The sequence below is a fragment of the Pogona vitticeps genome, chromosome 6, assembly GCF_051106095.1.
Source record: "Pogona vitticeps strain Pit_001003342236 chromosome 6, PviZW2.1, whole genome shotgun sequence".
In the NCBI taxonomy this organism is placed as follows: Eukaryota; Metazoa; Chordata; class Lepidosauria; order Squamata; family Agamidae; genus Pogona; species Pogona vitticeps.
Genome location: NC_135788.1, coordinates 39,106,832 through 39,122,477, shown reverse-complemented (window position 1 = coordinate 39,122,477; position 15,646 = coordinate 39,106,832). Strand labels below are relative to the sequence as shown.

The following is a 15,646-nucleotide window of genomic DNA, read 5'->3' as shown; positions in this document are numbered from 1 at the left end:
TTGATGATGATAAAAAAGCACACTGGTCCTTTGATACTGGGCTGTGGCACCAGGGTGGGTGACATGACCTTTAACCTGGTTTGTTCCTTTTCGCACACCACACATAGAATGATTAAAGTGGTAGGGAAAGCCCCCCCCCATTCTGCATTGGCTGTCTCTAGCAAGCATGTCATTGCTAGCACCACTCTGGCAGCCACTAATGATCCTCTGCAAGCTAGCAAAAATTTAATGCAACTTGCTAGGCACGTTGGACACCTTACTACTCCCTATACCACACCATGGCTGGAGTGCAATGTGTTCCAGCAAAAATAGTGCACATCTTTATCAAATTTGGTGCATCCTGCTAGTTCGGTACACAGCCTGTGTAGATTCAATAATATTTTTAATTCAAATAATGTATGATTTCCTTCCTTTCGAATCAAGGGGGTAATGTCGGCGTATATACATTTTTTGCGGGGTAAAAGGTAAAAAAGTTCCCTGACCCCTGCTATAAGACCATTGTATAGATTTGCCACACAAGCAATGTAATGCTCAAGATTTTGCACAAAAAAGTTACCATATATAGATAAGAAATGCCACATATTCAAGCTGATCCAAAAGAGGAAGAGGCTGTAGAGATCATACTGCAAAAATATACCTAAGCATGCCAAAATAATTCAGAAGAAAATAGTTTATGCTTTATAGAACACAACGAAGCCTTTGACTGTGCAGATTATGAAAAGCAATGGATCAGTTTGAAAGAAGTGGATGAGTCACAACATTTTACCGTTTTGAAGCATAGCCTTTATTCTGGACAAGAGGTTGTTAGGACAGAATAAGGTACTTTATCTCCCTATCTGTTCAGTTTAGATGAACATATGTAAGCCAGATAAAACTCAGATGAAGGAGAAATGAAAGTTAGTGGAAGAAACATGGATGATTTAAGATGTACAGATAACACCATAGTACTGGCTGAATGCAACAATTACTTAAAATGACTACTGAAAAAAGTGAAATAAAGAAGTGAAAACTCAGAATTACAGACAAATATTAAGAAGACAAAGATTGTAAATACAGAATAATTATACAATTTTAATGAAGAAATTACAGTTGTGAAAGAGCTGAATTATCAGTCCAAATGGAGATTGCAGCCAAGCAATCAGAAAATGGCTGACTTGGAAGGGAAACTGTGAAGGAATTTTTTTTATATGCAAACCTAGCCTCTTTCAGCAAAAAGTTTCAGAGTCTGGGAGTGGCCATAGAGAAGCCCATCTCTCATCTCCACCAGATGATGGGACCATGAGAGGGGCCTCTCCAACAGGTCTCAAAACTACAGTGGCACTTTGCAGCTCCTGAATTAGTGATTTGACATAGTCATACGATGTAGTTCTTCCAGTTTGATTCATATTTGGCTTTTTTTCAACCACTTTCTTTTAAAAATCTCTTAGAATGGCAAATGTTCTCTCTCAATCTGATGGTAAGAGGTCATTTTAAAATCTGTTATCACTCCAGTGCTCCACTGCTGATCCACTGTATATTGTCACCACAATGGTTACAAAAAGCCATTGCAACCCATTCCTCCACACGAACATAGAAGGCCACAAAGTACTAGAGAACAAAAGAGGCTAGTTTCTTTAATATATGTGTCAGAACTTTTGAATTTGAAGAAAGTAGGATTTTTTTTAGCCACCAACCTTGTATTTTGGCATCGTTCAAGCTGTGCTTGCAAAGCACACTGTCTTGCTCCCTAGTGCATATATGTAGACCTTCTGTATATCATGCTTTATTTTTAAAAATTAGAAAATGTTGGAATGATTACTTCATCCAGATATGACAGATAACTTATATTGGACATCAGATATTTTAAAATTTTGTTGATCTGTGCTTTGATTATTTCTACCAACCTCAGTAGGAAAGGTCCCTGTAATATTCCACACTCTTTCTAGTACTAGTCATGATTTAAATATTATAAACAATTTTTTCTAAGAAGCATTAAAATAGTTGAATCCTTGAACAATTTCTGAAATATTTTTCTTTGTATAGAAAGCAGAAAGACTGTGTACAGTTCTTAATTACCTTTTTGAGACTGAGTTCCCTCATTACCTGTGATTTAAGCTAAAAATGAAGTAATTGGAGATAGCAATGTTTATCTGGTTGATCTTGGCACCTGCAGTCCTAATGCTGAAGCTCTTCCTGTTTTGGAGACCAGGTTTTAGCGTATGTGGCTGATGCTACTAATCTATGCTTCTTATTTTTCTGCTGAATTTCCTCTAAAATGTTCAAATGCTGTGCAGAAAACAATTTTTCTAAAATCTAGACTTGGTGAAGCATAGATTTGTACTATAGATTGATATGTTCTTTCCCAGGAAGCAAATAGCTGGCAGTAATGGCAAACTTTTCAGATTTTCCTATAACAAATCAGAACATTTTTGTAAATCACCTGGATCTACTTTTATATATACACACAAACCTTTTTAAAAATGTTTGATACTATGTTATGTTGCTGTTGTCTGTAGTTGTTTCAAAGAGCAGTATACAACGTTACAGGAAGGATGCCTCAAGAGAGCCTCATCCACCATGGACCTATTTTTGTCTAATGGCAATCATTGCCACCCATTGACTTGCCCTGTGGGAAGCCAGTTTGCATAGCTGTTGCAGAGGGGAAAGGTGGAGGAAATAGAGGACATTCTCCTTCACAGTGCCTAATTATTGTTCATGTGCTTAGAAGGATTTGGCAGAATGAAAGTAAAAGAGACTGAGTGTGGGACTGGCTGTTCTCCTGGTTTCTCGGTCTCAACGACTACCCTTCCAAGTTTGATTGGTATTCATCAAAGTTTATGGATTTTTTTTAGCTTCCTGGACTAGCGCCAAATCTCAATGTAAAGCTAACTATGCTCAAAGGACTTGTTTGATAACTAAAAGTATGTTTTCTACCCAGTCTGATGAGTGAGGGGATGCAAATTTGTCAACTGTTCATTTGATGAACTTCATTTCTTTAGAGGTAGTTATTAAAGTTAACATTATTTGGCATCCCAGCTGCCCACATGGTGCAACTGTTTTTATTTCATCTAGCTCTTTCCACTTTGCAAGTACAGTATTTTGTCTTTGAAACAGATTTTCAATATTAGTAAAACAAAAAGGTGGAAAAGGCAGTGTAAAAATGAGAAAGGAATATAAGTGGACTACATTATGTAAATCCTGTAAATCAGTAAAATTCAATGAATGAAGCAGAGTGTTATAATAATAACAGCTATTATATCCTTTTTTTGAGATGTGTGCATTAGGCCAATGTACCAACAACATAGATTACTGTACTGGCTATTTTGTTTTTATTCTGTTTCCAAATAATTCTAGCGTAAAGATCTCTTCTCTGTCAGGATTGCTACTTATTAAATTTATATTTTCAGAAAACACTTAAAGATGTTCACTTTTTAACCACCACTGTTCTATACCACGCCACTTTAAATGTCTAATTCTTAAGTATCATCCTAAGGTATAACAATTCCGATTTGCACTGTATCTAATTTGCTGTTTTGTTGCTTGTAGTCCTTGTTTTCTTCAAATGAGCACTGCATGGTCTGCTTCAGAATAGATTGTATGATTAGTCTGAATAACATGGCCTCTCCTTCAGAGTTCATTTCTTTACTGTTTATGTCTTGCTCCAGATCATTGAAGTTAAATAGCAGTGATTCTAATAAATGTTCTTGTAGAAATTCTACTGCTTACTTCCCTCCATTCCTGCCTATTGCCTTCCAAATCTTTGACTGTTACTGATGCAGAAGCAGACAATCTAATTCCATGACTGCTAAAGAAATATTTTTGTCACTGCAGTCTAATTTTTTAGGTCTGAATATTTGTCCAGCATTTTAATGGAACATTTACACATTTGACTGTTTTCATATATATCATAATATCCAGTAGCATAAACCACTCTGGCATGCTACAGTGTAAAGTTGGGATACGTAACACACGAGATCACTTTAAACAGAGCAGTATAATATTATAATAAACATCAAATAAGGCAAGAGGAAATAAAATCAGTGCAAAAATTCATTCAGCTTAAAGAAACTAAATTAGCTAAAGATAGAAACTATGGTTAAACAGTTTAGTATTTGTTGGGGTTACAAATTAATATGTTCAACAAAAGTCATAAATGTAATGCAGATAGCACTGGTTCCAAACTGAGTACCTATTGACATAAATCAGTTTGGATATACTGAAGAACTATAAACCCAGATGTTAAGATTGAGGCCCAAAAGACAGCCACAACCCCAAGGACTTGCTTATTTAAAATCCTTTTATTGAACATAGCCGGTTAGGCCTCCAGACAGAGTGACCCAGGAATACTCGATTATTTAAGATTACATAATTGCAGGACAGGAAACCTGGAGCATTGATAATATTAGTTTTAATGGCTATCTGGTGCTTAATAGCTATGCAGTTCCTAGCAGTGGAAAGGGTTGCCCAAAAGCAGGGATGGCTCTTATATTCTCTACTGCTTTGTAGGCTAGGGTCAAATGGCTGCCACCTTGTGACAAAATTGCTATGACTGCCTTACTTGTTATTAGGTCAAGCACTTATTTGATTATCAATTCCTATATTCCTCCATTGTCTTCCAAAAATCAAATAACTCAAATGTGGAACCAATTGGAACTTTATATTATAAACTTAGAATCCATAGCCCCCAATGCATATGTGGTAGTTGTGGGAGACCTGAATGCAAGAACTGGATCGAACAATGACGTCCTTTACTCTTCCAATGTCTGGGGTACAGACTCTGTAGAGAATCACAACCTGATGAATTATAGAACATCAAAAGATCTATAGATCAGTTATAGTGGGATATACCTGGCACGGATGGTAGAATGTCTTACTCTTTAGTGTATTCGCAAAGGTTTTCACGGCTGGGATCTAATGGTTGTTGTGGGTTTTTCGGGCTCTTTGGCCGTGTTCTAAAGGTTGTTCTTCCTAACATTTTGTCAGTCTCTGTGGCCAGCATCTTCAGAGGACAGAGACTGGCGAAACATTAGGAAGAACAACCTTCAGAACACGGCCAAAGAGCCCGAAAAACCCACAACAACCATCTTACTCTTTATATTGTAAATGACAATGAAATGTTTGATAATTGTGCAGAATTTACTTTTGTTTCAGGCAGGGGTAGCAGTGTGGTAGACTATATGTTAATTTCTTCATCTTTAACCAGATTGGTTAAGGAATTCTCTGTCTGACATAGAACAGATAGATATCATTTACCCCTACTTTTAACCTTGTCACTTCTAAACCCAATACATCTTCCCCCGGAACACCATTTAGGTGCCAATGTCTTATCTGTATGATACAAACGTCTAATTTGGACAGATGAAGTTAATGTAAAAATCTCCAGTTTCTTAAAATCTCCTCCCACTGAGAAATTAAGAAACTTAATAACAGTACCTACGGAATCTACTTTGATTTCCATCATGACAAACTACAACTCCCTAGTTTTAACAATACAATCTGTTCTAAGCCCCAAAGAAGTTCATACCCATAAACAACCAGGAAGATACACTCCTAAATGGTTTGATAAGGAATGCTCCATAAAAATACCAACTTAGAGAAATATACATGCAGTATGGGAAGAGGAATCTGGGAGCTCTCCCCCAGGAGTACTATGTAGTTAAATACTGATTGCCCAGTAAAGAAACAATCAATTCAAAAACAATGGAACATCTTGATAGACTGTGTGCTAAACAAAGATTCTAAGCTATTCTGGACCTTTGTCTCTGGAGTGCTAGGAGCTCAAACAGGATCAGCTTGCTGTAGTATCCCAGCGAATATATGGGAACAGTATTTTACCAAAATATTTGAGGAAACTAAACCCTCACAAACTGTTAACATCATATCCTTAGATCTAAACAAATTGCCAAACTGAGACCCAGTAACCGAAAATGAAATAAGGCCATTAATAGCTTGCCTAAAATCAGGGAAGGCACCGGGACCCGATCTAATACCAGCAGAGTCATTAAAGACCAATGTAGACTGGTGGGGCCCCCTTTTATCTCATCTATTTACATTCATTAATAACACCAGGCAAATTCCATACTCCTGGTTAGAGGCAATAGTGATGCCAATCTATAAGAAGAGGAACAAAGACTAATCCTCAAATTATAGACCATTAGCCTTCTGTCAACAGTGGGCAAGCTTTACACTAGATATCTTAATAATAGATTAATCACATGGACTGAGGAGGAGGATATCTTAGGGAATGAACAGGCTGGTTTTAGGAAGAACTGCTCCACTTTTGACCACTGTATAGTACTGAATCACCTTGCAGAGAAGTACTGTATATGGGCTGTCATGGGAATGGCCTGTTTGCAGCTTTTATTGATTTAAAGTCTGCCTTTGACTCAATACCCAGAGGAAATATATATCGGAAAAACTCTACTCTTCCTCGATTGATAAGAGGCTATTATATCTTATCAGAAGCCTCTACCAACAGACCACAATTAGGGTAAGATGTGGAGTCCATGGGAATCTATCTAACCCCATTCAGGCAGAGAGAGAGGTTCACCAAGGTTGTATTCTGGTGCCTACATTATTTAATCTGTACCTAAATGACCTCCCTAAAATCTGCACAGCACCTGAATTTCCCCCACATGAAACTGGCTAAAATCAATGTGCCCTTACTACTATACACAGATGAGGCAGTTATCATCTCACTATCAGAAGTTGGTCTTAAACAAATTTTATGTGCATTTATGAGTTACTGCAGGAACATCCTATTAACAATTAACTTTGAGAAAACAAAAACAATTGTTTTCTCTAGGCATAGTAAAGTTAAAGAATGGGTTATTGAGGGCCAGCATATATAGCAAGTTAAAACATTTAAATACTTGGGAATTGTCTTCTCACGTACCCTCTCCTGGTCTCACCAGAGACAAGCAGCAGTGCAGGTGGCTAATAATACCAGCAAAGTTCTTAGACAATACCACTATGTCGAGGGTGGGCAGTTCATCCCTGCTGCTCTGCAGATAGTTAAGTACAAAATTGTTGCACAGCTCCTGTATGGTATTGCGATTTGGATAAATGGTTTCAATCCCTCAGTTGAAAGTGTTCTGTCAAACTCATTGCGACTCCTGTTCGCCATGCCAAGATGTGTCTCTTCAGCTGCCTTGCGTTTTGTCATCTTTTAGGAATCATAATTATTATGCAGAAATCTCAAGAAGTAGAAGGTACTGGACCTTGTCTCCAGAAATCATTAACCACTTAACGGATGGTGGGAAACAGATAGGTGCAATGGAAACACTTACACTATGTGTATACTGACTTTCGAAATTTGCATTGAAAAGGGTATAATTGAGTTCTGGAAAGCAACACATAAGCTCTAAACCAAGATGGTCTCACTCAGATCAGCAAAGTGTAGATGAAACACATTTCTTTATTTCCAACACAATACTATGTCAATATTTCACCTGCTAAGAGGTAAGAATGTGAAAAGCACTCATGACATATGTCATTCTGGGCAGTTTTTTGAGCCTCAGCATGCCAAGATGCCCCACTGAGACTTTCCCCTAAACCAGCATGATGCCCTGGCTCCCAATTCTATGAATAAGATGTAACTTTTTTTCAACCTCGATTCAACCTCAGTTCATAAAATCATACCTTCATCTCATTCATGGTGGTGAGTGGTGATCGAGACATTCAGGAGAAAATTGGACAACAGTCTATCACATATGCTTTGGTTTAGATTCCTGCATTGAGCAAGAGGTTAGGCTCAACTACCTTACAGGCCCCTTACAACTCCATTATTCTATGATTACACACAGTGAAATAGCCATCCAGACAGCAGTCACTTGAAGATAGCAGCATTTATTCCTTTTTTGCCCCTGTACATCCCTCTTTTGGAAACCAGAGCAATCTATGTCACACTCTTGACAATGTAGGTTCTGCATTCTCTCGCTTAGTCTGTGCTCTCAGGTGTAGTTAAATACTTGATGTCATTGTCACTGGTAAAGTAAGATCAACTGCCAGTCCATTTGGCTTGGGTAAGTTAGCCGCCTAGAGTGGTCAAAATTGACCAGATAGGTGGGGTATAAATGGAATAAATAAATAAATAAAATAAATAAATAAGTGGAATAAATGCTGCTGCTAGGTCCACAGAGAAAATGTCTTCAGCTAATCTTGACCTCCCCAAAACACTCTTATTTTATTCATGCAAATACCAATGAGACATTGTTAGTTTATTTTTATTCAAATTACCATTGACATTTTATTGATTCAAGAAAATCTTTGGGCTATTTCACTTTAGATCCTTAGGTGGGTGGTAGTATTCTAGAGATTCAGTTCAGTGGAAAGTAGAGGAAATATATTTTAATTCCTGTATTCAAATTCTCTAAATGGTTTGGGACAATTAATTTCCAATTGTTTCCCAGTAGAGTAGATTTACTTGAACATTAATGAAGCACAGGTGTTAGGCCCCTGGTGTCTTTGTGCCTTGGAGGCATATTTAGGTTGTTTATCTAGTCAGTCGTAGGTACTGCAATGTACTCAAGCTTGCCTTTAACAGTTTATACAGTGAGGGCTTTTATTTTGTTTTATTTTTTTTAAAAAAAATTCTAGCACCTGTTAAAATTTTAAAACTGATCATGTAGAAAGATGTGGGAGAGATTGCAACAGTAAACAGCACTAAAAGTTAACGGAAGTTATCTTCTATTATGCTTAACTGCCCAGCTTGATGTTATGAAGAAAAGAAGCTTAATTTAGGCAAATGTGTCATGTGAAGAAGTAATAGTTAGCATTATACTTCCTCATTCCATAATTTGGAATTAGGTATTATTTTAAATAGGTAATGTTTTATCTGTGGGTGAAACCCAAATGCAGTTATATTAATATTCATTTTTCTTGTTTATTCACTGAACTGCAGTACCAACATTTTAGAGGAAATGGAATAGCCTTCACAGATATTATGAATTTCAGTAGCTGGCATAATTATAGTGATCTACATATTCATTAAATTGAGGGAAGAAATGTGTCCAAAAAGACAACCATGCATTTAGAAATAGCACTCAGCTAAATATATACTTTAAAAACTTCCTTTCCTTTTGTTTACCCCAAAATTACTTCATGTTGTATTGCTTCTCAGTCAGCTAACTCCGTAATAATAATTTTAAAAGTTCTTGTCTCTTGTTCTTTCTGTGCAGTAAAGAATGGGAAGAATTATTTGTAAACAACAATTACTTGGCAACAATACGGCTGAAGGGGATTAATGGGCAGCTGAGAAGCAGCAGGTTTCGTAGTGTTTGCTGGAAGGTAAGAGGAAAATATTTATTTACAGCTTGTAGTTGTAATATATCAACACATTACCTGATGCTCTTGAAAACTGTTGATGTAAAGAGGCATTGAATTTTGCCACAACTATCACCCCAATATCCCTCTATCAATTTTTATTGGTAATTTTTATCTGTTACTAATTTCAAGTACATTATAACAGAATTACTGATCATATTTAAGGACTGCATCAAGGACATTTGTTTTCATATTGGAATATTGAGTCTCAGGAGAATGTTTATGCTCAACGTCTCTCTGACCTGTAAAATGATTTATAAGTATTTGTCTTTGATTTCAAAATGTTTTATTGTATCTCTAGTTTGTGCAGGGTGGAGAGGTATTGAGTAGTTTCCTTGGTCACCAAGTCACATTCAAGTACATACTGAATATAACTGTATTCAGAAATTTTAGTTGTTTTCAGAATGTTATGTTGTAAAAAATAATAGTGAATGGTATTATTTTGGGAAGGACTGTAAGAAGCTCAGGGCAAGCCCAATTCCTTGAACAGTAATGTTAAACAATTTGGGCATACAAAGTAAGAAGACTTCAATGTCCAGCAGTCAGTAGGCCAAATCAATTACAGTATATACCTTCTATAAACAAAAGCACTATGTTCACAGAAGCTACTTTTACGTGATCCAGGAGATACCATATTTTTTGCTCCATAAGACGCAGTTCCCCCCCCCCAAAAAAGTGGAGGGAAACGTGTATGCATTTTATGGAGCAAATACTGCCCCCCCGGCCTCATCTCTGCCATCCCAGGCCTCTGGAGACCACAGAAGGCCCCACCCCACCCCCACCAACACCCTCGGAGGCTTTCCCGGCTTACAAAACACCAAGCACCCAGACGCTTCTCCTTCCTCCTCCTGCTGCACACTGGGTCCACGGAGCTCCTCTGACCTGCACACCCCACCCAGGGTGTTCAGTGGCTTACTCATGAGTAGACCTGCACCTTTGTCAGCCCTTACTCATGAGTAAACCCACGCTTTCAACACCCTCCGACCTTAATTGCCGCTGTTTGAGGTCTTTTGGTAGAAATGGAGACTAAGGCAGGCTAAGGGAATCTAGGCTGCCCTTTGCAAAGATGGCAGCTGCAGCTTCCCTACCTTAAATGAATAGGGCAGCCAATTTCCCTTTTTATACTCCGTGGCTCTGAGGCCAGAAGACCTCAGCAGTGGCAATTAAGACTATGGTGGCGGTGCCCCCCCCCCCCGCGGTGCCTTCTGAGGCCTCTGGAGGCTTAGGAAGGCAGTGATGGCGGCAGCGGGGGGACCCCCAGGAGGCTTCGGACCGGTAAGGTGCTGCTTTTTACTTTATTAAATTTTTTCTGGGTGGGTTTTGGAGGGTAGGTTTGGGCTGGGAGGCTATGTTTCTATGTTGCTTTGTTTTTTGGTGAGTTTTTTTGCAGTCCCAGCGTGGGACTTGCACTGTTTATTTATTTAATTGCCCACCCCTGATACAGAGGAATATATTTCCTGTTTTCCTTTTCTAAAAATTATGTGTGTTTTATAGTCAGATGTGTCTTATAGAGCGAAAAATATGGTAGCTCCATAGTTCATGCCATTTTGGGGGGGGGGGTCCTTTGCAGATTTTCTGAGGCTGGAAGATATACTTTTAGGGAGAAATCTGATTTTGCAAATTCAATTGTGGTTGCTTAAATCTTACTTGAATCTAAAGATTTGGGGGAGTGGGAAGCATAAAGTAGTATTGATTGTGTATGTATATCTTTAAGATATTGAAGTTGCATATTTGCAGTATTTATTAGATAACAGATATTAGATATCCTGCATATCTTAATGCAGTATCAATCAAGGATACATACAACACAGAAGGAAGATGCTCCTTTTCAGTGAGTGGATACATTTGGCACTTATGATTCAAGTGACTCCTCTGACCATTTTAGTTTGATGTAGAAGCAATTGGGTTTTAGAAAGTGTCACCAAGTTCATACAGCCTTTTTGTTTGTCTAAATAACAATGTTTGATTTGCAGCTCTTTCTGAATGTTCTACCATCTGACAGAAGTCAGTGGATCAACAAAACAACCAAATTAAGGACTTTATATAACAAGATTAAAGAAGTTGTAAGTAGAGTTCAAAGCAACATTTTTCCTCTGAAGTTCTATATTTACTGTGCTTTAAACGTTAACATTTTGAGTCTTATTCCTATCCACAGCATATTACAAATCCTCGAAAAGCTGGACAGCAAGACGTGATGATCAACAATCCGCTTTCACAAGATGAAGGGGTAATGATAATCTCCTTTCTATTTATTATGTAGTGAAATTTCTAAGATCTATGTTGTTAATGAAGTTGAGAGTACACAAATCTTAATATTTATAGTTAATCCAAACTCTCCATTTGATAGAAACACCTGCTTTGTGGTGAGATCTAATATACCCCAAGAAAACCATAAAAATAAAACCTCTGGGGGTTTATTATCACACTGTTCCTAAGTTTAAAAAATATCATCGCTGAGAATTTTCCATTTACTCTAAAACAATAATCCAAATCAGTAATACCCCACTTACAAGAACAGTGTGTACAGTCTAATGGGATGAGACAGTTGAAAAGGTAGTTTCTCTCTTTAGAGGCATCCATGAATGGGGTGGATGGGTGTATATAGTTTGTTTCTTCATTTGCTTTATTGTGTTTACAGTGGCGAGCCTCCTCGAGCCCATGAATCAACCCCAGAGATGGCCATCCAGGCACTTCCAATTTCATTTTCTCCCATTTTTGGTGATTTTCAGTCATTCTCACTGTAAACAGAAGATACTAAAACAAGTGAGAAATATGTTTTTCCCACCTATCATTAGTATTTGGTGGGTTTTATCCTGAACCTGTGCCATTTAAATGTACCTTTAGGTCCACTATTCAACTGTGTGAGTGAAGCAAAACTATTGCACTTGGAACACCATCTCCAAACTGAGAAAAAAGAGTCGAAGATGCTCTTCTCCAAAAAGTGGGGCATGCTGTGCATTCATCACTCTCAGCTGATGATGGCTTGTTGAGCAAGAGATCAGAGCTGGGACTTTGTTTCATTTTCTCAGAGAGTTGCCACCTGTTCATATTCATTTAAAATAAATGTTAATCATCAGCTCTTTTATTTAAACATTTCTGCAATTTAAAAAAAGCTGAATATACCATGATTATTTTTTCCAGTGAATATCAAGTAGAATCAATAATACTGATATATTTCCTGTTGAACTAATGTCTTGTGTTATTTTAAAGTTATGTGTAGGGTTTAGAGGGCAGTTTTATAATATTAGGTGACCATACAAACATTTTGGAAAGATACTGTACTGCATTATGCTACTTTCTAGTAAACTCAACTTTTTTAAAGCTACTTGTGAATACTGATTAGATCCTTCTGCAAATGTTTGCAGCAGCAAAATTGTAAAAATATCTCAGGAATAGCTGTTGCCCTTAATTAGACAATATCTTTATTCCATGGCTCTGTAAATGTAAGTTAGGCATGTTTTAAATGCTATAGAAGACATGGCTGCCATCATTAAAGTAGCCACCCTCCTCTGCTTTTCTCTAGTCATGTCTGAGAGTACAAAATGGGTGGTATGATATTCTTCCACATCTTTTCCCAAATCCATAATAGCAAACAAGGAAAGTGGAGAACTGGATGGGAGCAAAACTTGTATCATGGGGTTATTCTGGCTTGTGTTTTCTACTGCTAAGTATTACTGGGGAGAGATCAATGGGGAATGATAAAGTCATACAGAAAACAATTATTTCAAGTTATTGCTGCTAAAGGTGGTTCTACAAGCCATTGAATTATAAGGTGTACTTAATTTTTCACACGACTTTTTCATTTTATTTTTTTCCAATTGCTTTAAGAGCAGCTTTCACTTCACTTTCTAAAATTGAAGGTTCTTCATCACAGGATTCTTCATGAAAGGAATCTGTCAGTATCTCATCTCTTCTGTATAGTTCTTCAGTATATTGTTCCACCTTCTTATTAGTTAATCCTTCTAAGACAGCATGTTCCCTGTTGATCCTTCAGCATCCCCTAATCTAGGTTTAAATTTGCTTTGGTTTCTTGACTCTAGTGGGAGAGTTATCTTATTTTTATTATTTTATTGTTCTCTTTCTTTCTGTGGATTATTGTAATAGTTCTCTTTGTCTCTACATGACAAGTTGTATTTTCGATTCTCACCCTAAATGTCTTACCCAGTGGAAAACTTTCAGTGTCATTCCAATTCCTTCTTCTGGGGAGGAGCAACAGTTCAATAGTAGGAAACATGTTTTACAAGCAGAACATCCTAGGCTCTGTCTCTGCCATCTTCAGGTAGGTCAGAGAAAGACTGCTATAGCTTTTATGGTCCAACCCTCAGATCTCTAGGGTTAAGGCTTGCTTTATAGATTTCAACAAGCATCAATTAAACAAGAGACACAAGGAACAGTCAACCAACACTATAAAAGGGAAATATCTGAAATCATGCAAGAGTTGTGATCGTAGAAAAGGGACACATCTTATTCACAGTCCACCATTATGACTCTCCAGTATTCCTCTAGTTTTTGTATTCATACATACCTAACATACAAAACTAAAAAAAAACTTCAAAATCTAACAATAAAAAAAGACATCAAAACTAAATGTCCATAGTACCCCTCTAGATCAGAGATTCCGCATCATCTGGTCATCTGAATATCATCAGAGGATTCCACTGAGCACTAATTCGCTATAAATTAATTCTTAACTAAGTTCCTGTCTTTTTCTGGGCCCAATTATGTATCAGCTTCCAGCTTTCCTTTACAAAGTCTCTTGGTTGATCCCGCAGTGTCTCTGAAAGCGTATCCAGTTCTGCAATGTCTAATAGCTTTTTTAATACCACATCCATTGTTGGTGTCTCTTCATTCTTCCATTTTTGGGCCCAGAGCAACCTAGCTGCAGTTAGTATATACAGTAGACTATATTTTGTTTTCCTAGTTATAATTTCTGGCATTATATTCAGTAGCAGCATTTCAGGTTTAAAACTTAAGTTTTGCTGAACAATTTCTTGTGACATTTCAAAAACCTGTAACCAGAATTTTTTTGCTTTTTTGCGTGACCATGGTCAAAGATGCAAGCAAATTTCTTGTGGTGAAGGCCAAAAGAAATATATTTTGTCTTTGCTTGCAGCCCTGGGAGTAGTTCCATTCCATGACAATTTGGGCCAGATGGTGCCAGGATAAAATGGGAAGGTTGGACAATGTGCAGTTTCAGTGCAGGAGGAGGGGAGCCTAGATTTAGCTCATCAGTGATCTCAGTTCCTGCAAAATGATTACTCAGCTTCTCCGAATTGTTAATGATACCAGCTTTGGATTATACTGGCAACAACAGGCAACCACCAGCCAAGAGGGCAAACTATGTACCTTACAATGACCCAGGTCTGATAGAGGCAGGAGAGAAGGACAAAACCCCCTCCAAATTCCTTTCTGCTTCTCACCTTTTAGAGCACCTTTCTCCTTTAGAGCAGACCTTCTTATCACCTTCTTCCCATAAGCTTTTGTCCAGTATGCATATGATTTGTGTTTTTCATTGGAAAGTGTCAATCATCAGCTTCCTTAACATATGTAAATGCTGACTTGCAGACAACTAGCTTCCACAAAAATCTACTTTACTTCACAGATATACTTTGCTCTCTGCAATTCTGGGGAACTGCTGCTCGTCTATAATGGGTGTAGACATAGTGTAAAAAGACTTCATATGTTCCTTTGACAGTTTGAAGTAAAGTATTTGTCCAAGAAATTCATATTTTGGATTTCAGCTGTGGTAAAGTTAATTCTTGCTACTTCTGATTTCACTAGGACTTAAATATATAAAACATTCTCCAAATGACAACCAATTTGCAATTACTGCAATTGTATCAAAAGGACAAAAAGTTCTGAAGTGTGAAGGTACTGCCTATTTCCCAGCAGCCAAATGCAGCATGTTTACAATTGATGTGATGTTTATGTACCCCCTTAAGTGCTATCCCATGTTTTACATCATCTTTGCCCCTTTTTCAGAGTCTTTGGAACAAATTTTTTCAAGACAAAGAACTTCGAGGAATGATTGAACAAGATGTGACAAGAACGTAAGTGTTACTTTTAAACATTTTATTGCATTCCATTGCTAGGTAGGCAAACAGCCTCTGCTTACAGGCCAAAGATGATACATTGTGCATCATTGTCACCTTGCGTAACAGATCCAAATAAGCTGAAGTAGGGCCAGACCTTTATTTATTTGATGTTTAAAAATTCCTAAGTCCTCTTTTTTTCAATTCAGTCATTCAAGAGCTGAATGATGCACTCCTTTGTGAGATTACAGAATATTTAAAGAGGGAGGCACACAGGTAATGGGAAACTTCAACAACACTTATATCTCTTG

General features: G+C 37.5%; 1 protein-coding gene across 3 annotated transcripts in view; it reads left to right on the top strand.

Moving 5' to 3' along the window:
• The window catches only part of TBC1D5 (TBC1 domain family member 5), a 370,039-nt gene that overhangs the window by 204,274 nt on the left and 150,119 nt on the right, over positions 1 to 15,646 (top strand). For all 3 annotated transcript variants that reach the window (XM_020807289.3, XM_020807270.3, XM_078377254.1), the window contains 4 exons: positions 9,159 to 9,267; positions 11,277 to 11,366; positions 11,459 to 11,530; positions 15,286 to 15,353. In XM_020807289.3, coding sequence (XP_020662948.3) covers positions 9,159 to 9,267; positions 11,277 to 11,366; positions 11,459 to 11,530; positions 15,286 to 15,353 — 339 coding nt within the window. The remainder of the gene's footprint in view (positions 1 to 9,158; positions 9,268 to 11,276; positions 11,367 to 11,458; positions 11,531 to 15,285; positions 15,354 to 15,646) is intronic.